General features: G+C 48.3%; 1 protein-coding gene across 1 annotated transcript in view; it reads left to right on the top strand.

Moving 5' to 3' along the window:
• The window catches only part of tgfb2 (transforming growth factor, beta 2), a 36,069-nt gene extending 32,611 nt beyond the window's left edge, over positions 1 to 3,458 (top strand). The window contains exons 3-7 of the mRNA XM_067238606.1: positions 242 to 374; positions 1,627 to 1,737; positions 1,831 to 1,999; positions 3,005 to 3,158; positions 3,300 to 3,458. Coding sequence (XP_067094707.1) covers positions 242 to 374; positions 1,627 to 1,737; positions 1,831 to 1,999; positions 3,005 to 3,158; positions 3,300 to 3,458 — 726 coding nt within the window. The remainder of the gene's footprint in view (positions 1 to 241; positions 375 to 1,626; positions 1,738 to 1,830; positions 2,000 to 3,004; positions 3,159 to 3,299) is intronic.
• The last annotated feature ends 16,042 nt before the right edge of the window (positions 3,459 to 19,500 follow it).

The following is a 19,500-nucleotide window of genomic DNA, read 5'->3' as shown; positions in this document are numbered from 1 at the left end:
CTGGTAGCAAAAGGGCATAAGTGACATTTTCTGAATTTTACAGGAGAGAAAAAACTGAATTGATTTGATTGATTGTAATTATGGAATTGAAAACAACATATTTAAGCATATACTGTAAGTCGCTCTGGATAAGAGCGTCTGCTAAATGACTAAATATACTATACTCGATACTTTTATAGAGATTAGGTTTCAAGAAATGTACGTACATCTGTGATTGGTGTGTCTTGGTGCATCTCCACAGATCCTGGGGCACAAAGACCTGACGTCGCCCACGCAGCGCTACATAGACAGCAGGGTCGTTCGCACGCGCACCCACGGGGAGTGGCTCTCCTTTGATGTCACAGAGGCCGTCAGTGATTGGCTGCTTCACAGAGGTAAGAGGCAGGGCCAGGGGCATGGCTAGAGCTGCTTCAGAGGTAAGAGGCAGGGCCAGGGGCCGTCAGTGATTGGCTGCTTCACAGAGGTAAGAGGCAGGGCCAGGGGCATCGCTAGACCCCTTTCACTGGCCAGTATAAATCTGCTGTGCCCCAGTATTTTTTTTACAAGCTTGAGTTTCAACAATCTACTGTATAAGGGTTAGGGTCAGTGCATTCATTTCGATTGATAATCCAGGAACAAGAAACGCAGTATCATAATCAACGCTTGTAAAGTAAACGCAGTTAACCGAAAACACACAAGTCAGAACCGAGGTAGGCTAAGAAAACATTCAGAAACTAAAGAAAGTTTCTAAATAACAGGCCTACTAATGATCTTATTTGGACTCAAACATAATAACAACATGAGTCCAACGATTTGTATTACATGATGAAACAAAAAAAACATTATTTGTGCTCAAATTATTGCACAAAATTTTTGCTTGCACACTGCTGCGCACTTCCATTAACTATTGATGTCCCTATCAAAGCTGATTGATTGATTGACTTTATTCATCCCACACTGGGGAAATTTCACCGTTACAGCAGCTGATTTAAAATAGATAAAAGAAAAATAATATGAAAATAATTAAGAAATCAGCAAATATAAATATAAAACAATGCAAATATGTACAGAAATATACACTAAAAACAGTGTTTACCAGTAGTGCAGTTTACAGTGACCAATAACAGACTACACAGTATTGCACATGTTGGTTAAATAGTCTGATGGCAGAGAGGATGAAGGACCTACAGAACTGGACTAGCAGAAACCGCAGCCTGCTGCTGAAGGAGCTGTTCAGTGCTCCCACAGTGTCATGGAGGGTTAGGGTTATGGTAAGAGAGATTGTCCATGATGGACGTCAGCTTGGCCAGCATCCTCCTCCAGTAGACCACAGCCCCAGCAGACCACACCCCCAGCAGACCACACCCCCAGCAGACCACAGCCCCAGCAGACCACACCCCCAGCAGACCACACCCCCAGCAGACCACACCCCCAGCAGACCACACCCCCAGCAGACCACACCCCCAGCAGACCACACCCCCAGCAGACCACAGCCCCAGCAGACCACACCCCCAGCAGACCACACCCCCAGCAGACCACAGCGTAAAACACTGCTGATGCTTCACTCCACACCCGCGCCTCCGCTGGGAGTCCTTGATCCACTGCTCTGGGATCTGCTAGCAGCCTGACTGTCTCTTCCCCTTGCAGACAAAAACAGTGGGTTCAAGATCAGCCTGCACTGCCCCTGCTGCACCTTCGTCCCATCCAACAACTACATCATCCCAAACAAGAGCGAAGAGCTGGAGGCCCGCTTTGCAGGTGAGACTCTTCAGCCCAGGTAACCAGAGGTCCAACAACCCCAGGTACAGACTGTGTCCTAGCTCCTCCTCACGGCCTGTTGTCTGTCCCCAGGTATCGACGACAGCTCCCTCCACAGCGGGGACCTGAAGGTGTTTAAGAAGCGTCGTCATAGCGCCCAGGCTCCCCACCTCCTGATGATGCTGCTGCCATCCTACCGGCTGGAGTCTCAGCACAAGAGCCACCGCTCCAAGAGGGCGCTGGATGCTGCCTTCTGCTCCAGGTGACCCCTGAGCATGTCCCCTGACCCCTGAGCTTGCCCCCTGAACCCTGAGCTTGACCCTGACCCCTGAGCATGTCCCCCTGACCCCTGAGCATGTTCCCCTGACCCCTGAGCTTGACCCCGACCCCTGAGCATGTCCCCCGACCCCTGAGCATGTCCCCCTGACCCCTGAGCATGTTCCCCTGACCCCTGAGCTTGACCCCTGAACCCTGAGCTTGACCCCGACCCCTGAGCATGTCCCCCTGACCCCTGAGCATGTCCCCTGACCCCTGAGCTTGACCCCTGAACCCCATGAGCTTGACCGCTGTATCTTATCCATCTTTCTCATCCTTCTCCTTTTTCTCCACCCTCTTTCCCCTCTCTCCTTTCACTCTCCTCTCGCTCATTCCTTTCTCTTATCCCTCCCCCTCTCATCCCTCCTGTGTCTCCCCCTCCCCCTCTCATCCCTCCTGTGTCTCCGTCTCCCCCTCTCATCCCTCCTGTGTCTCACCCTCCCCCTCTCATCCCTCTTTGTCTCGCCCTCCCTCCCTCATCCCTCCTGTGTCTCACCCTCCCTCCCTCATCCCTCCTGTGTCTCACCCTCCCCCTCTCATCCCTCCTGTGTCTCACCCTCCCTCCCTCATCCCTCCTGAGTCTCACCCTCCCTCCCTCATTCCTCCTGTGTCTCGCCCTCCCCCTCTCATCCCTCCTGTGTCTCACCCTCCCTCCCTCATCCCTCCTGTGTCTCACCCTCCCTCCCTCATTCCTCCTGTGTCTCGCCCTCCCCCTCTCATCCCTCCTGTGTCTCTCCCTCCCTCATCCCTCCTGTGTCTCACCCTCCCTCCCCCTCTCATCCCTCCTGTGTCTCACCCTCCCCCTCTCATCCCTCCTGTGTCTCACCCTCCCCCTCTCATCCCTCCTGTGTCTCACCCTCCCCCCTCATCCCTCCTGTGTCTCACCCTCCCCTCTCATCCCTCCTGTGTCTCACCCTCCCTCTCTCATTCCTCTCTCCCTCCACCTCTACAGAAACGTGCAGGATAACTGCTGCCTGCGATCTCTCTACATCGACTTCAAGAAGGACCTGGGCTGGCGTTGGATCCATGAGCCTAAAGGCTACAGCGCTAACTTCTGCGCAGGGGCCTGTCCCTATCTCTGGAGCGCCGACACCCAGCACTCCAAGGTGAGGAGCCGGCTGAGGGTAAAGGGTCCCCAGAGGAGAAAGGGGAACAGAGGTCACACGTCTGCAGCAGACCCACATAGTAGCCCTGTGTCTGACACTGTGTGTGTTTACGTGTGTTTGACACTGCGTGTGCGTGTCCAGGTGCTGGGTCTGTACAACACAATCAACCCCGAGGCGTCCGCCTCCCCCTGCTGTGTGTCTCAGGACCTGGAGCCCCTCACCATCCTCTACTATGTGGGCAAGGTGCCCAAGATCGAGCAGCTGTCCAACATGATCGTCAAGTCCTGCAAGTGTAGCTAGGGCACATACACACACATATGCACCACACACACCTATGCAACACACACAATCACATACCCCACACTTACCACACACCACACTCACCTTACACACTCTACATACACCACACCCACACACCCTACATACACCACACACCTAACACTCTACATACACTACACACACACACCTCACACTTTACACACACACCTAACACTCTACATACACCACACACACACCTCACACTTTACACACACACACCTCACACTCTACACACACCTCACACTCTACACACACACACCTCACACTCTACATACACTACATACACCACACACCTCACTCTTTACACACACACCTCACACTCTACACACACACACCTCACACTCTAAACACACACACCTCACACTCTACACACACACACACCTCACACTCTACATACACACACACACCTCACACTCTACACACACACCTCACACTCTACATAAACCACACACACACACACCTCACACTCTACACACACACACCTCACACTCTACACACACACACCTCACACTCTACATACACCACACACACACACCTCACACTCTACACACACACCTCACACTCTACACACACACACCTAACACTCTACACACACACACCTCACACTCTACATACACCACACACACACACCTCACACTCTACACACACACCTCACACTCTACATACACCACACACACACACCTGACACTCTACACACACACCTCAAACTCTACACACACACACCTAACACTCTACACACACACACCTCACACTCTACATACACCACACACACACACCTCACACTCTACACACACACCTCACACTCTACACACACACACCTAACACTCTACACACAAACACCTAACACTCTACACACACACACCTCACACTCTACATACACCACACACACACACCTCACACTCTACACACACACCTCACACTCTACACACACACACCTAACACTCTACACACACACACCTCACACTCTACATACACCACACACACACACCTCACACTCTACACACACACACCTCAAACTCTACACACACACACCTAACACTCTACACACACACACACCTCACACTCTACATACACCACACACACACACCTCACACTCTACACACACACCTCACACTCTACACACACACACCTAACACTCTACACACAAACACCTAACACTCTACACACACACACCTCACACTCTACATACACCACACACACACACCTCACACTCTACACACACACCTCACACTCTACACACACACCTCACACTCTACACACACACACCTAACACTCTACACACACACACCTCACACTCTACATACACCACACACACACACCTAACACTCTACACACACACACCTCACACTCTACACACACACACCTCACACTCTACATACACCACACACACACACACACACCTCACACTCTACATACACCACACACACACACACCTCACACTCTACATACACCACACACACCTCACACTCTACATACACCACACACACCTCACACTCTACATACACCACACACACACACACCTCACACTCTACATACACCACACACACACACTCACACTCTTTATACACACACACACAGAGATAAAGCCCCACAGTTGGTGCTTTAGTACAGTCATGTTTCTGAGTTTAGAAGGCCCATCACCATCTCCCCACAGCTGAACCAGAGCATGTCAAACACTGGAAATATATGATGAGTGTTTATACATGATGAGTGTTTATATGTGAAATAAGTCCCTGAAAGTAAGACCTACCCCATGTTCCACATTCTAATCAGCCCTCAAGCCTGATTTCTCATCCTATCAAACTATGGTTCCTTTCTGTTTTGGTTATGTTTGTTCAGTAACGTATTTTTGTTTGTTCAATAACTGTATTGTGTTGTTCATTAACTGTATTGGGTTAGGGTTAGTTGGTTGTTCAGTAACTGTCGCAGACAAAAAAAAGTGTCTCTCAGGCTGCTGCATTTATACTCCGGCGAACAGTCGCCTGTGCTCAGCGTTCGCGTGACACTCGACGTACTGACGTAGGACGACGTCAACTGAATTATTTCACCTTTACACTGTTAACGCTTTGTAGGTGATCGATCTGAGAAAATGGCTGTAGCGAATTTTGAGATGGAGATAGTGAGTACATTAGAGGAGGAGGGTTGGGGCGAGGGAGAGAGAGGGTTTGGAAGATTAAGAGAGCATGTCAGTGGAGGAGGAGTTGGATTTAGAGGAGGAATTATTAACAGTATTGCTGTTAGTGAGAGAGCAGGGGAAAACAGCTGTTGAGCGCTCACTGAAAATTCAAACAATGAAGTCAACGACGTGTGCCGTCTATCTAGCCAATCACACTTGTGCGACACTATGTCACGACATCAGCGCCAGTAGAACTTTCTCCTGGTAGCCGACACTTACAAGTGACGGTTTAAAGTGTCGACCATGACGTAATTTCTGTCGGCAAATATTTCAAAAGTTTCTGCGACCTAAGTAGAAATTGGGCTTTAGGGTTATGGAAGTGTATGAATGAACAGTTCTAGAACAGCAGTTGGTTCTAGAACAGTCACACGATCCTTTCCGATCAAGACTTTTCCCAAGGGCAGAGAAGAAGAACTCAAGCCACACATATGCGTACTTAACCTACTGTCTCAACAGCCCTCACAGGCCCTAACCCTCTGTCTTGTAACTCTCTTTCCCAAACAAGAGCAGCACAATTTGAACCATAAACCTACAGGTTCTGTTTTAGAAGTCTGTAACAAACTAATGTTCCCTCATGCACTGTTCTGATAGCTTCTGAAGACCTAGCAGTGTTAACCAGGCATAACCCAGTGTTGACCAGTCAACTTCATTCTCCACTCACACTTACAGGAAGTGATGTCATTCTAGGAAGTCCAGAAAGACAAGTCCAGATGTCATTACATGCTCTTAATAGGTACAGAGCTTTAGTAGAGACATGTTACAGAAGGGTAACAGGAGAGTTATAGTTCCAGTAGGTGAACATAAAGAACACCATGTGTTTCCATCTGTGTGTTTAGAGGTTCCAAGTCTGGATCAACTGTCATGGTCTGGAACACTATAGTTGTGTTTGCTTCCAACTGGTCCACTTTTCACCCACACCTCTTTCAAAGTGTAAAGCCGTCTTTCAGTCATGTTTTTGTCCTCTGTAGTAATTAAGATTGTTGGATATGAGAAAGGGTTAGGGTGAGTAATTTGCACTGATATTTTAAATTTCCTTTTTTTCCTTATTTTTTTTTAAACCTTTTTTCTTAGTCCTCCCTCCCCACATATGAAATGAGGAGTGCTGATGCTGTGATGTGTCCCTAACTCCTCCCCCTGTGATGTGTCCCTAACTTCTCCCCCTGTGATGTGTCCCTAACTCCTCCCCCTGTGATGTGTCCCTAACTCCTCCCCCTTTGGGCATCAGCACCGCTGTACTTCCTGTTTAACAGGCAGTAGATCATCTGTAGTAACGAGGCGCCAACATCATGATCCAGCTTTCTGTTTGTAGTTCTTATTGTTGTTGTTTATGTTATTGTTGTTGATGTTGTTGTTGACCCACTTGTATCATGACACAGTATTGTTGTGGTGCTCTAGCGGTAAAAAAATAAATTATTTAAGTTACAAAGAAAACCTGTTTCATGCCTTTTTATTCTGTTGTGTTATTGTGGCTGTATGCTGGAACACACCCTGCCCTCTCCTCTCACAGAGGGTTAGGGTTAAAGGGTTAGGGTTAAAGGGTTAGGAGAGGAGGAGGGGGGTGAAGGGGGAGCATAGAGGAGAGGAGGAGGGGAGTGAAGGGGGAGCAGAGAGGAGAGGAGGAGGGGAGTGAAGGGGGAGCAGAGAGGAGAGGAGGAGGGGAGTGAAGGGGGAGCAGAGAGGAGAGGAGGAGGGAGAGCAGAGAGGAGAGGAGGAGGGGAGTGAAGGGGGAGCAGAGACGAGAGGAGGAGGTGGTGAAGCATAGACAAGAGGAGGAGGAGGGGGAGCAGAGACTAGAGGAGGAGGAGGGGAGGAGGGGGAGCAGAGAGGAGAGGAGGAGGGAGAGCATAGAGGAGAGGAGGAGGGGAGTGAAGGGGGAGCAGAGAGGAGAGGAGGGGAGTGAAGGGAGAGCAGAGAGGAGAGGAAGAGGTGGTGAAGCAGAGACAAGGGGAGGAGGAGAGGAGGAAGGGGGAGCAGAGACAAAAGGAGGAGGAGGGGGAGCAGAGACAAGGGGAGGAGGAGGGGAGGAGGGGGAGCAGAGACAAGGGGAGGAGGAGGGGAGGAGGGGGAGCAGAGACAAGGGGAGGAGGAGGGGAGGAGGGGAAGCAGAGACGAGGAGGGGAGGAGGGGGAGCAGAGACAAGGGGAGGAGGAGGGGAGGAGGGGGAGCAGAGACAAGGGGAGGAGGAGGGGAGGAGGGGGAGCAGAGACAAGGGGAGGAGGAGGGGAGGAGGGGGAGCAGAGACAAGGGGAGGAGGAGGGGAGGAGGGGAGGAGGGGAAGCAGAGGGGAGGAGGGGAGGAGGGGGAGCAGAGACAAGGGGAGGAGGGGGAGCAGAGACAAGGGGAGGAGGAGGGGAGGAGGGGGAGCAGAGACAAGAGAAGGAGGAGGGGAGGAGGGGGAGCAGAGACAAGGGGAGGAGGAGGGGAGGAGGGGGAGCAGAGACAAGGGGAGGAGGAGGGGAGGAGGGGGAGCAGAGACAAGAGAAGGAGGAGGGGAGGAGGGGGAGCAGATACAAGAGGAGGAGGAGGGGAGGAGGGGGAGAAGAGGGGAGGAGGGGAGGAGGGGGAGTGGAGGGGAGGAGGGGAAGCAGAGGGGAGGAGGGGAGGAGGGGAAGCAGAGACAAGGAGGGGAGGAGGGGAAGCAGACTGATTTGGGGATCCAGCTGGCGCCACACAATCACATGAAATCAGAGAGAAAGAGAGAGAGAGAGGTTCAGAGAGAGAGGTTCATAGAGAAAGGTTCAGAGAGAGAGGTTCAGAGAGAGAGAGAGGTTCAGAGAGAGGTTCAGAGAGAGAGAGGTTCAGAGAGAGAGATTCAGAGAGAAAGAGGTTCAGAGAGAGAGGTTCAGAGAGAGAGGTTCAGAGAGAGAGGTTCAGAGAGAGAGGTTCAGAGAGAGAGGTTCAGAGAGAAAGGTTCAGAGGGGTGACATCAGCACAGAGCAATGGAACAGGAGCGAGCAAGCAAGTCTGTCTGTCTGTGTGCATGTCTGTCTGTGTGCATGTACGCGTGTGTGTGTATGCGTGTATGTGTTTGTGGATGTGTGAGCGATGACAACATGTATATTGAGTATATATCACACACATTAACCCAAACATACACACACACATTCACCCATACACACACTCACACATATTCACGCATACACACACACACATTAACCTAAACACACACACACTCACAGGTCTGTGATGAGAGCTCCATATGAGTCCAATCTGTGTTCAGTGAAAGGTCTCCTCAAACAACCTGGGTCAACCTGCCCCCCTGGAGAGAGAGGGGGAGAGAGAGAGGGGGGCGAGAGGAGGGCAGGGGGGGAGAGGGGAGAGAGAGAGAGGGAGAGAGAGGGGGAGAGAGGAGGGGAGGGGGGAGAAAGAGGGGGGGGAGAGGGAGAGGGGGGGAGAGAGGGGGGGAGAGAGAGGGGGGGGGAGAGGGAGAGGGGGGGAGAGAGGGGGGGAGAGAGGGGGGGAGAGTTCTTTCTTCTTCCGTAGATATTTCTCTCTGTAACTAACTCTCACAGTTAAAATCATAATTTAAACCAGAAGTCAAATTTGCCCTCTGCACTCTCCACCTGTCCCCACCCACCCACCCTCCTTCCCTTACCCTTCCCCTCCCTCCTTCCACCCTTCCCCTCCCAACCTCATGCCCAGCTAATCCCAGCGTTTCCCACATTGATTTATTTGTGGCGGCCCTTCTTTCCCTGCTCGCGTTCTGTCTCGCTCACAACAAAGGACCCGTCTGTGAATAGCCCTCTCTCTTTTTGTGCAGGCTCTGAATCAATGCGCGGGAAAAACAGCTTTTTCCCTCAGGCAAGACGGCAGGAGTCCACATATCTAGTCCACACCTTTAGTCATCAGTAGTCTTCTCGTCCACATTTCTAGTAATCTGTAGTCCACACCTCTTGTCATCTCTAGTCCACACCTCTAGTCCACATCTCCAGTCATCTCTAGTCCACACCTCTAGTCCACACCTCTAGTCATATCTAGTCCACACCTCTAGTCCACATCTCTAGTAATCTGTAGTCCACACCTCTAGTCCACATCTCTAGTCAAAATCTGTAGTCCACATCTCTAGTCCACATCTGTAGTCCACACCTCTAGTCCACACCTCTAGTCATCTCTAGTCCACACCTCTAGTCCACATCTCTAGTCATCTCTAGTCCACACCTCTAGTCCACACCTCTAGTAATCTCTAGTCCACACCTCTAGTCCACATCTCTAGTCCAAATCTGTAGTCCACATCTCTAGTCCACATCTGTAGTCCACACCTCTAGTCCACACCTCTAGTCATCTCTAGTCCACACCTCTAGTCCACATCTCTAGTCCACATCTGTAGTCCACACCTCTAGTCCACACCTCCAGTCAACTCTAGTCCACATCTCTAGTCCACACCTCTAGTCCACACCTCTAGTCATCTGTAGTCCACACCTCTAGTCCACACCTCTAGTCATCTCTAGTCCACACCTGTAGCCCACATCTCTAGTCCACATCTCTAGTCCACACCTCTAGTCCACACCTCTAGTCATCTCTAGTCCACACCTCTAGTCCACACCTCTCGTCATCTCTAGTCCACACCTCTAGTTCACATCTCTAGTCCACATCTCTAGTCCACACCTCTAGTCATCTCTAGTCCATACCTCTAGTCATCTCTAGTCATCTCTAGTCCATACCTCTAGTCATCTCTAGTCATCTCTAGTCCATACCTCTAGTCATCTCTAGTCATCTCTAGTCCACATCTCTACCTCCTCTTAGACAGGCCCCCAGGACCCCCCCACCTCCTCTTCGAGAGGCTGCACTTTTTTAATTGGAGCATTGTCTACCGGGGAGGATGGAGGGTAGTGTCTTAGGGAGGATGGAGGGTAGTGTACTAGGGAGGATGGAGGGTAGTGTACTAGGGAGGATGGAGGGTAGTGTCTTAGGGAGGATGGAGGGTAGTGTACTAGGGAGGATGGAGGGTAGTGTACTAGAGAGGATGGAGGGTAGTGTACTAGAGAGGATGGAGGGTAGTGTACTAGGGAGGATGGAGGGTAGTGTACTAGGGAGGATGGAGGGTAGTGTACTAGGGAGGATGGAGGGTAGTGTACTAGAGAGGATGGAGGGTAGTGTACTAGGGAGGATGGAGGGTAGTGTACTAGGGAGGATGGAGGGTAGTGTACTAGGGAGGATGGAGGGTAGTGTATAGAGAGGATGGAGGGTAGTGTACTAGGGAGGATGGAGGGTAGTGTACTAGGGAGGATGGAGGGTAGTGTACTAGGGAGGATGGAGGGTAGTGTATTCTGGAGGAGGGTAGTGTACTAGGGAGCAGGCTAGTGTACTAGGGAGGATGGAGGGTAGTCTACTAAGGAGAAGGGTAGTGTACCAGGGAGGAGGGTAGTGTACCAGGGAGGATGGAGGGTGTTAGGCTCCAAGGGAATTTTACTTGTACAAGTTGAGGTAGATTTTGTTGAATTAGTTAACTTGGGTGGGGGAACAATTTAGCTTAAAAAGTTGACCAACTCCCAACTGTGAAAGTCTGTGTTATCTCATCAGAAAGATTCTTGTTCATAGATATACAACCCAAAACGTAAACAGTGTTTGGATGCATATCTACCTTAAGTATGTGTGTAGAAACGTGTGTGTAGGTTTGTGTAAGTGTACGTGTGTGTGTGTGTGTGTCAACCGAGAGGGTACCCCCCATCCCAGCCGGCCAGGAAGGGTTAGGGTTTTTGGTTAGCAGGAAGTAAGGGGTCAAAGGTTATCTGTGCTCTGAGGGAGACGATAAACAAACAGGCACAGAGATTTTTCCAAGGTCACACACACTACACTGTACAAACACACTACACTGTACACACACACTACACACACACACTACACTGTACACACACACTACACTTTACACACTACACACACACACTACACACACACACTACACTGTACAAACACACTACACTGTACACACACACTACACACACACACTACACTGTACACACACACTACACTTTACACACTACACTGTACACACACACACTACACTGTACACACTACACTGTACACACACACACTACACACACACACTACACTAACCTTTACACTACACTACACACACTACACACACACTACACTACACTTTACACTCACACTACACACACTACACTACAATACACACACACTACACTGTGCACACACACTAAACTACACACACTACACACACACTACACTTTACACTCACACTACACTACACACACTACACACACACTACACTGTGCACACACACTATACTACACACACTACACACACACTACACTTTACACTCACACTACACTACACACACACTACATTTTACACACACTACACTTTACACACTACATTGTACACACACACACTACACTGTACACACACTACATTGTACACACACACACTACACTGTACACACACTACATTGTACACACACACTACACTTTACACACACAGACACACTACACACACACACACTACACTGTACACACACTACACTTTACACACACACTACACTGTACACACACAGACACACTACACACACACACACTACACTGTACACACACACTACACTTTACAATCACACTACACTGTACACACACAGACACACACTACACACACACACACTACACTGTACACACACACTACATTTTACACATACTACACGGTAAACACACTACAATTTACACACACACACTACACTGTACACACACTACACTGTACACACACACTACAATTTACACGCACACACTACACTTTATACTCACACTACACTGTACACACACAGACACACACTACACTACACACACACACACACACTACACTGTACACACACACTACATTTTACACACACTACACGGTAAACACACACTACAATTTACACACACACACTACACTTTACACTCACACTACACTGTACACACACACACTACACTGTAAACACACTACACTTTACACACTACATTGTACACACACACACTACACTGTACACACACTACATTGTACACACACACACTACACTGTACACACACTACATTGTACACACACACTACACTACACTTTACACACTACACTGTACACACACTACACTTTACACATACACTACACTGTACACACACAGACACACTACACTTTACACACTACACTGTACACACACAGACACACACTACACACACACACACTACACTGTACACACACTACACTTTACACTCACACTACACTACAGTTTACACACTACACTGTACACACACTACACTGTACACACACACTACAATTTACACGCACACACTACACTTTATACTCACACTACACTGTACACACACAGACACACACTACACTACACACACACACACACACTACACTGTACACACACACTACATTTTACACACACTACACGGTAAACACACACTACAATTTACACACACACACTACACTTTACACTCACACTACACTGTACACACACTACACTACACTTTACACACACACACTACACTGTACGCACACACTACACACACAGTACACTACACACACACTACACAAACACACACACTACACTGTACACACTCACACTTTACACACACACACTACACTGTACGCACACACTACACACACAGTACACTACACACACACTACACAAACACACACACTACACTGTACACACTCACACTTCACTGCACACACTACACTGTACACACACACACTGCACTTTATACACACACTACACTGTATGTACACATATTTACACACACTACACAAACACAATCACTACACTACACACATACTTTACACACACACATACACTACACTGTACACACACTACACTGTACACACACACACACACTACACTTTATACACACACTACACTGTATGTACACACACTTTACACACACTACACAAACACAATCACTACACTACACACACACTTTACACATACACTACACTGTACACACACTACACTTTACACATTACACACTCACACTACACACTCATCTCCAGCCTCCTACCTAGCCTCTAACCCAGCCTCAAAGACAGCACAGTTTAAGCCTCTAACCCAGCCTCTAACCCAGACTCAAACCTAGCCCAGCTTCAGCCTCTAATCTAGCCTCTAACCCAGCCTCAAACCTTGCCCAGCTTCAGCCTCTACCCCAGCCTCTACCCCAGCCTCTAACCCAGCCTCAAACCTAGCCCAGCTTCAGCCTCTAACCCAGCCTCAAACCTAGCGCAGCTCCAGCCTCTAACCCAGCCTCAAACCTAGCCCAGCTTCAGCCTCTAACCCAGCCTCAAACCTAGCGCAGCTCCAGCCTCTAACCCAGCCTCAAACCCAGCCTCTAACCCAGCCTCAAACCTAGCCCAGCTTCAGCCTCTAACCCAGCCTCAAACCTAGCCCAGCTCCAGCCTCTAACCCAGCCTCAAACCCAGCCTGTAACCTAGTCCAGCTCCATTGCAGCCTTCTCTTCTGGAACCTTGTGAAAACAGAGGGAAAGAATGTACAAATCAGCGGTATTCATGCAGAAGACAATAATCTTGCTGGTATGAGAAGGATGGAAAAAGAAATGGAGATGGAGAAAGAGAAAAGGGGAAAGATAGATAGAGAGAGGAAGGGAGTGAGTGAGTGACAGACAGACTGACAAAAGGAGGGAGAGAGAAGGGAGAAGGGAGGAAGGAAGGAGGGAGGGGAGGGAAGGAGGGAGGGGGGAAGGGGAGGATTACAATGTGTTACATGCAAAAAGAACATTCACATTTGCATGCACATATTTACACGTTTTAGTAGTAAGTAATATAGAGTGAACAGAAAATTGTCACAAAATCACATCCATGCAAAAAAAGAGAAAGAAATTGGTTGATTGGTAAGGTTGTCATTCCTGTTTAACTTTCACCTGGCAGGTAATTTGCCAATTTAGCAGAAATCACAAACATTCCACGTCATAGATATAAAATATGGAATATACATATATGTCTGACAGATTTTATCATTTCATTCATAATTTAACATGTGATGGCTCACACGATGAGAATGTTTAGAAGTACAATGTCACTGAGAATGAACTCAACAGTTTTGATCAGCATCCATGTGCATGTAGTTATTGTGCCCAATTGTAGACAATTGTACTAACTCTTTAACACACGTGCCAAAACACATGCAATTTGCTTGAATAAATAAGAATTTCTAATCTGGTGTGAACAATAAACTAATTGTTCAGAGTTTTGAATTTATTGTTTTGAAAAAAAAAATAATAATCGAGAATCGAGCCTAAGTGATATGTGACATATCCGTTTAGAAACTTGTCTTATAACAATTGTGAAAAACTGTAAAACGTTTGAAACGTCTATGCTTCAAATTGGTTGGCGTCAACAGACCCACCCCTTTTTGATGGAGTGTCTGTGTTAGGCTGTATGTAGGGTCTGTGTTGGGCTGTATGTAGGGTCTGTGTTAGGCTGTATGTAGGGTCTGTGTTGGGCTGTATGTAGGGTCTGTGTTTGGCTGTATGTAGGGTCTATGTTGGGCTGTATGTAGGGTCTGTGTTGGGCTGTATGTAGGGCCTGTGTTGGGCTGTATGTAGGGTCTGTGTTGGGCTGTATGTAGGGTGTATGTTGGGCTGTATGTAGGGTCTGTGTTGGGATGTATGTAGGGCCTGTGTTTGGCTGTATGTAGGGTCTATGTTGGGCTGTATGTAGGGTCTGTGTTGGGTTGTATGTAGTGTCTGTGTTGGGCTGTATGTAGGGTCTGTGTTGGGCTGTATGTAGGGCCTGTGTTTGGCTGTATGTAGGGTCTATGTTGGGCTGTATGTAGGGTCTGTGTTGGGTTGTATGTAGTGTCTGTGTTGGGCTGTATGTAGGGTCTGTGTTGGGCTGTATGTAGGCCTGTTGGGCTTTATGTAGTGTCTGTGTTGGGCTGTATGTAGTGTCTGTGTTGGGCTGTATGTAGTGTCTGTGTTGGGCTGTATGTAGGGTCTGTGTTGGGCTGTATGTAGTGTCTGTGTTGGGCTGTATGTAGTGTCTGTGTTGGGCTGTATGTAGGGTCTGTGTTGGGCTGTATGTAGTGTCTGTGTTGGGCTGTATGTAGTGTCTGTGTTGGGCTGTATGTAGGGTCTGTGTTGGGCTGTATGTAGGGTCTGTGTTGGGCTGTATTTAGTGTAGGCCTGTGTGGTGATCATGTGGGCTCTTACATAGCTATCATGTTTTCCATCTGTGTAGTCGAGATCAACTTGTGCAGGTTAATCCATAACAATATTACATTTTTATTTGTATGTAAATGTGAGTATGATATTGGATATAAGCTTCATTTTTTAAGCTTGAAGTCATCTTAAGATGGCCAAATGTGTCATCTTAACGCAAACACTAAATTACAGAGTTTGGCACATATGGCTTTCCATAGTGGAACAGCACATCACCTACCACCAAAATCACATATCGACCCATGCCTACTTTTTCTAGATTTTTTTCATAGATTTCATAGCAAAATACTGTTTTTTAAACTATATGCAACATAAACATTACATTGGACTCTTTGTTATTCTGTGCAGTCAGACATTAATTTGTAAGTTTGTTACATGTCTGGTTTGTTTACTATGCTTTTCAGTGGGGGAGTAAGCCTCATCATGGCAAAATTGCAATAGTTAGCTAGCAAGCTATCTCTGACTAAAGCCAAATAAGGGAGGGCGGAAGTAGGGGGGGGGGAGGGAGAGGAAGCAAGGGAGAGAGAAGGGAGGGGAAGAGGAGGTGGGAGGGGGAGAGGGGGAGGGAGGGGGAGTGGGCCTGTCTCAGTTTGGAGCTGGTCTGACAGCTGAGTAACATTAGCCAGTCTGTGTGTGAAGCTGGGATTATGGAGGGCAGAGACAGGTCCTTCTCTTTGAGTTATATGATATGGTCTCAGTGTTCTCTCTCTCCCTTCCTATCTCTCTTTCATAGTGTCCCTCCATTCATCTCCCTCCAGCATGGGAACACATTCCCAAAAGCCCTCCATGTTTCATCTGAGAGGGAGACTGAGAGCGAGACAGGAGGAGTGTGAGAGGGAGAGGAGGAGGAGAGAATGAGGAGAGGAGAGAGTGGAGAGAGAATGAGGAGAGGAGGAGAGAGAGGAGAGAGAATGAGGAGAGGAGGAAAGAGAGGGGAGAGAATGAGGAGAGGAGGAGAGTTGAAAGGAGAGAGAGTGAGGAGAGGAAAGGAGGGAGAGGAGACCAGCTCTCTCCTGGTTGTGGACCGGGCTGGAAACTGTGACTGTTCCTTCTGGGAACCACCATCCTGGGCTCAGAAGCACACAACATCAAGGAAGACTCGTTGCCTCCATGTGTGTGCTACGTAGGATGGGGAAGTATGTGTGAGAGAGAGACAGAGAGTGTGTGTGTGTGTGTGTGTGTGGAGGGGATCCCAAGCTCTGGTAGGAGATTCTCAGGGTCCTGCTGCATTAGGACCCTGAGCCAGCGTGAGGCAGCACATGAATCATGTTTCAGGGAAACACTTGTTAGATATAAATTCTAATAAGGCCATAATAAAACACATGGAGCAACCATTACAGGCATGCACCGTGGAACGCACTCCAGACAGAGTGGGAGGGAGGGATGGAGGGGGAGAGAGGGAGGAAGGGGGAAAGGTACGGGGGGAGGGAGAGAGAGGAAGAGGAGGGAGAGAGAGAGAGGAAGGGGGAGGGAGAGAGGAAGGGGGAGAGGTACGGGGGGAGGGAGAGAGAGAGTGAGGAAGGGGGAGGGAGAGAGAGAGGGAGGGAGGAAGGGGGAGAGAGGAAGGGGGAGGGAGAGAGAGAGAGGGTGGAAGGGAGAGGGAGAGAGGAAGGGGGAGGGAGAGAGAGGAAAGGGAAGAGGTACAAGGGGAGGGAGAGAGAGAGAAGGTGGAAGGGAAAGGGGGAGATGGTGGTTGGGGGGACATGGAGAGACAGTGCTCATTGATGGAGGGATGGAGAGAGATGGGAAACAGAGGTGGAGAAGAGGCTTATAAAGGTTGGAGCCAAGGCTGAGCCTGGGCTGTTAGCCAGGAGCTGTTAGCCAAGCTAACCCTAGCCTGCAGCTAAGATAGCTGAACCCTCTGTGAAGAAGCTAACTCCTCTGTGCTAGCTACGCCTAGCTAATGTCTTTGTGATAGCTAACATCTCTAATGTGCGTCTGACCTGGATAGGGTCACACCACTAACATACCCAGGTTCACTGGAGCTGAGGTTACTAGAATGACAGAATGGAAAATCTAACAATCTTCTCTCTCTCTCTCTTCTTTTTTTTAACTATGATGAATTTAACATGTTGAAGATCATGAAATCTAAGCGAACATGAAAACCGTAGCCACAGACCATACTTTCCAGCTTCGTTAACTCAGTCGAATAACTTCCCTCCAAGCGTATGAAATGCGTCCATGCTACACTTCCTGTGCGACCCTCCATGCCTCTGCATTTTCCATTTTCTGTCAAAATCGGACTACATATCCCAGCAGTAAGGAAGAGGGAACTACAGGTTTAGACAGAGATACAGGAGATCCCCCCCCCCCACGCAAAATATTTTTAAATAAATATATATTATTATTACTATGATTTTTATCAATACATAATAGAGATAGAGAGAGGGATTGGTAATTAAATTATGACAGACAAAACTATCAGTGATAGCCTACAACGTAATCAGTGGCGGCTGCTGGTCTTTCAAAGAGGGGAAGCTCATTTTCGGCCTACATCCTAAAAATGTTTAGTTGGCTAGTTCACTGGCTAGTTAACCCCTACGACACTAGACTAGCCTACTGAATGAATGAACGATCTAACAAAACAATATTAATCAAGGAGGAAATGTGGAAATTAGGTTAAACTGAAACAAATAACGTGGTGTATAATTGTATGAAATGTATGATGAAAATTGTTTAGCAATTTCGCCAAGCAAATACCAAGAAATAGGTTGCTGCAGTTTGTATTTCAACTACAGTTGCAAAATCCGCGATGGGACTGAGCTTGAATAGCTTCGGTGACTTTTTGTAGTACAAAATTACTGTCAATCAAAAGGAGATGCAGTCTTGGACAGACCCTCCAATCATCACGCGGAAGGCCAGGCCACTCCTCCATTCACCCCCAGAGACGTTGAGCCTCCGAGGCGGGACATAATCTCAGCATTCATCCGTATAGTTTCGAAGCACTGAAAAAAACTGTTCAAAGCAGCCCCATTGAAGTCCATGGAAGCTGAGCTTCAACAGGGAAATGCACTGTGACGCTACAGGAATGTATGGGAAGGAAATCAGTCAGTCGACCTGCTAATATATGTAGCTGATTCTGAAAGAACTCGTCTTCGGTATGAACGTGTTCTAACGCATTTAAAATGTTAACACAATAATAAATATTTGACCATTAATTTTTATTTTATTTTAGGGGACGCTGAGCAGTCTTAAAGAAATCGCCACTGATTGTAATACATTGTAACACGCGCCCCAAGCCAGCCACAATGTCAAATAAATTGGAACATGCAGTCTAGCGTGCACACACACAGCCCAGCTCATATATACCAACAACTTGATTGAACAATTTAATTATCAGGCTGTGGCCGCCTACTGAAAAGAACATAGGCTAGATAATCAGTGTGGGACTAGTTTAAGTCCACTCGTCTACTTTTATGAAGGCAAAGTCACGAATCAAATCGTTGAAGTAAATTTCCCCTGGAACAGATTTCATGTTCCAAATGGGGGGGGGCTGTCGCTGTCTTGGTGTGTGGGGTTGCATCAAATTCCCCTTTTTTGCTCTGTTAAATTGCTGCACCAGTCCACACTTGACCGGTGGGGATCTCATTCTATTATGACTGTAACTGTTAGCTGCTCCTGGCATTCTCTAATCCCTGCTCTCCTCTCTCTGTCCCCCCCCACACACATCCCTTGTGGTGTGGGGGGT

The sequence above is a fragment of the Osmerus mordax genome, chromosome 6, assembly GCF_038355195.1.
Source record: "Osmerus mordax isolate fOsmMor3 chromosome 6, fOsmMor3.pri, whole genome shotgun sequence".
Lineage (NCBI taxonomy): Eukaryota > Metazoa > Chordata > Actinopteri > Osmeriformes > Osmeridae > Osmerus > Osmerus mordax.
Note: the sequence above shows the minus strand (reverse complement) of the source record. Positions and strands in the feature narration are given on the sequence as shown.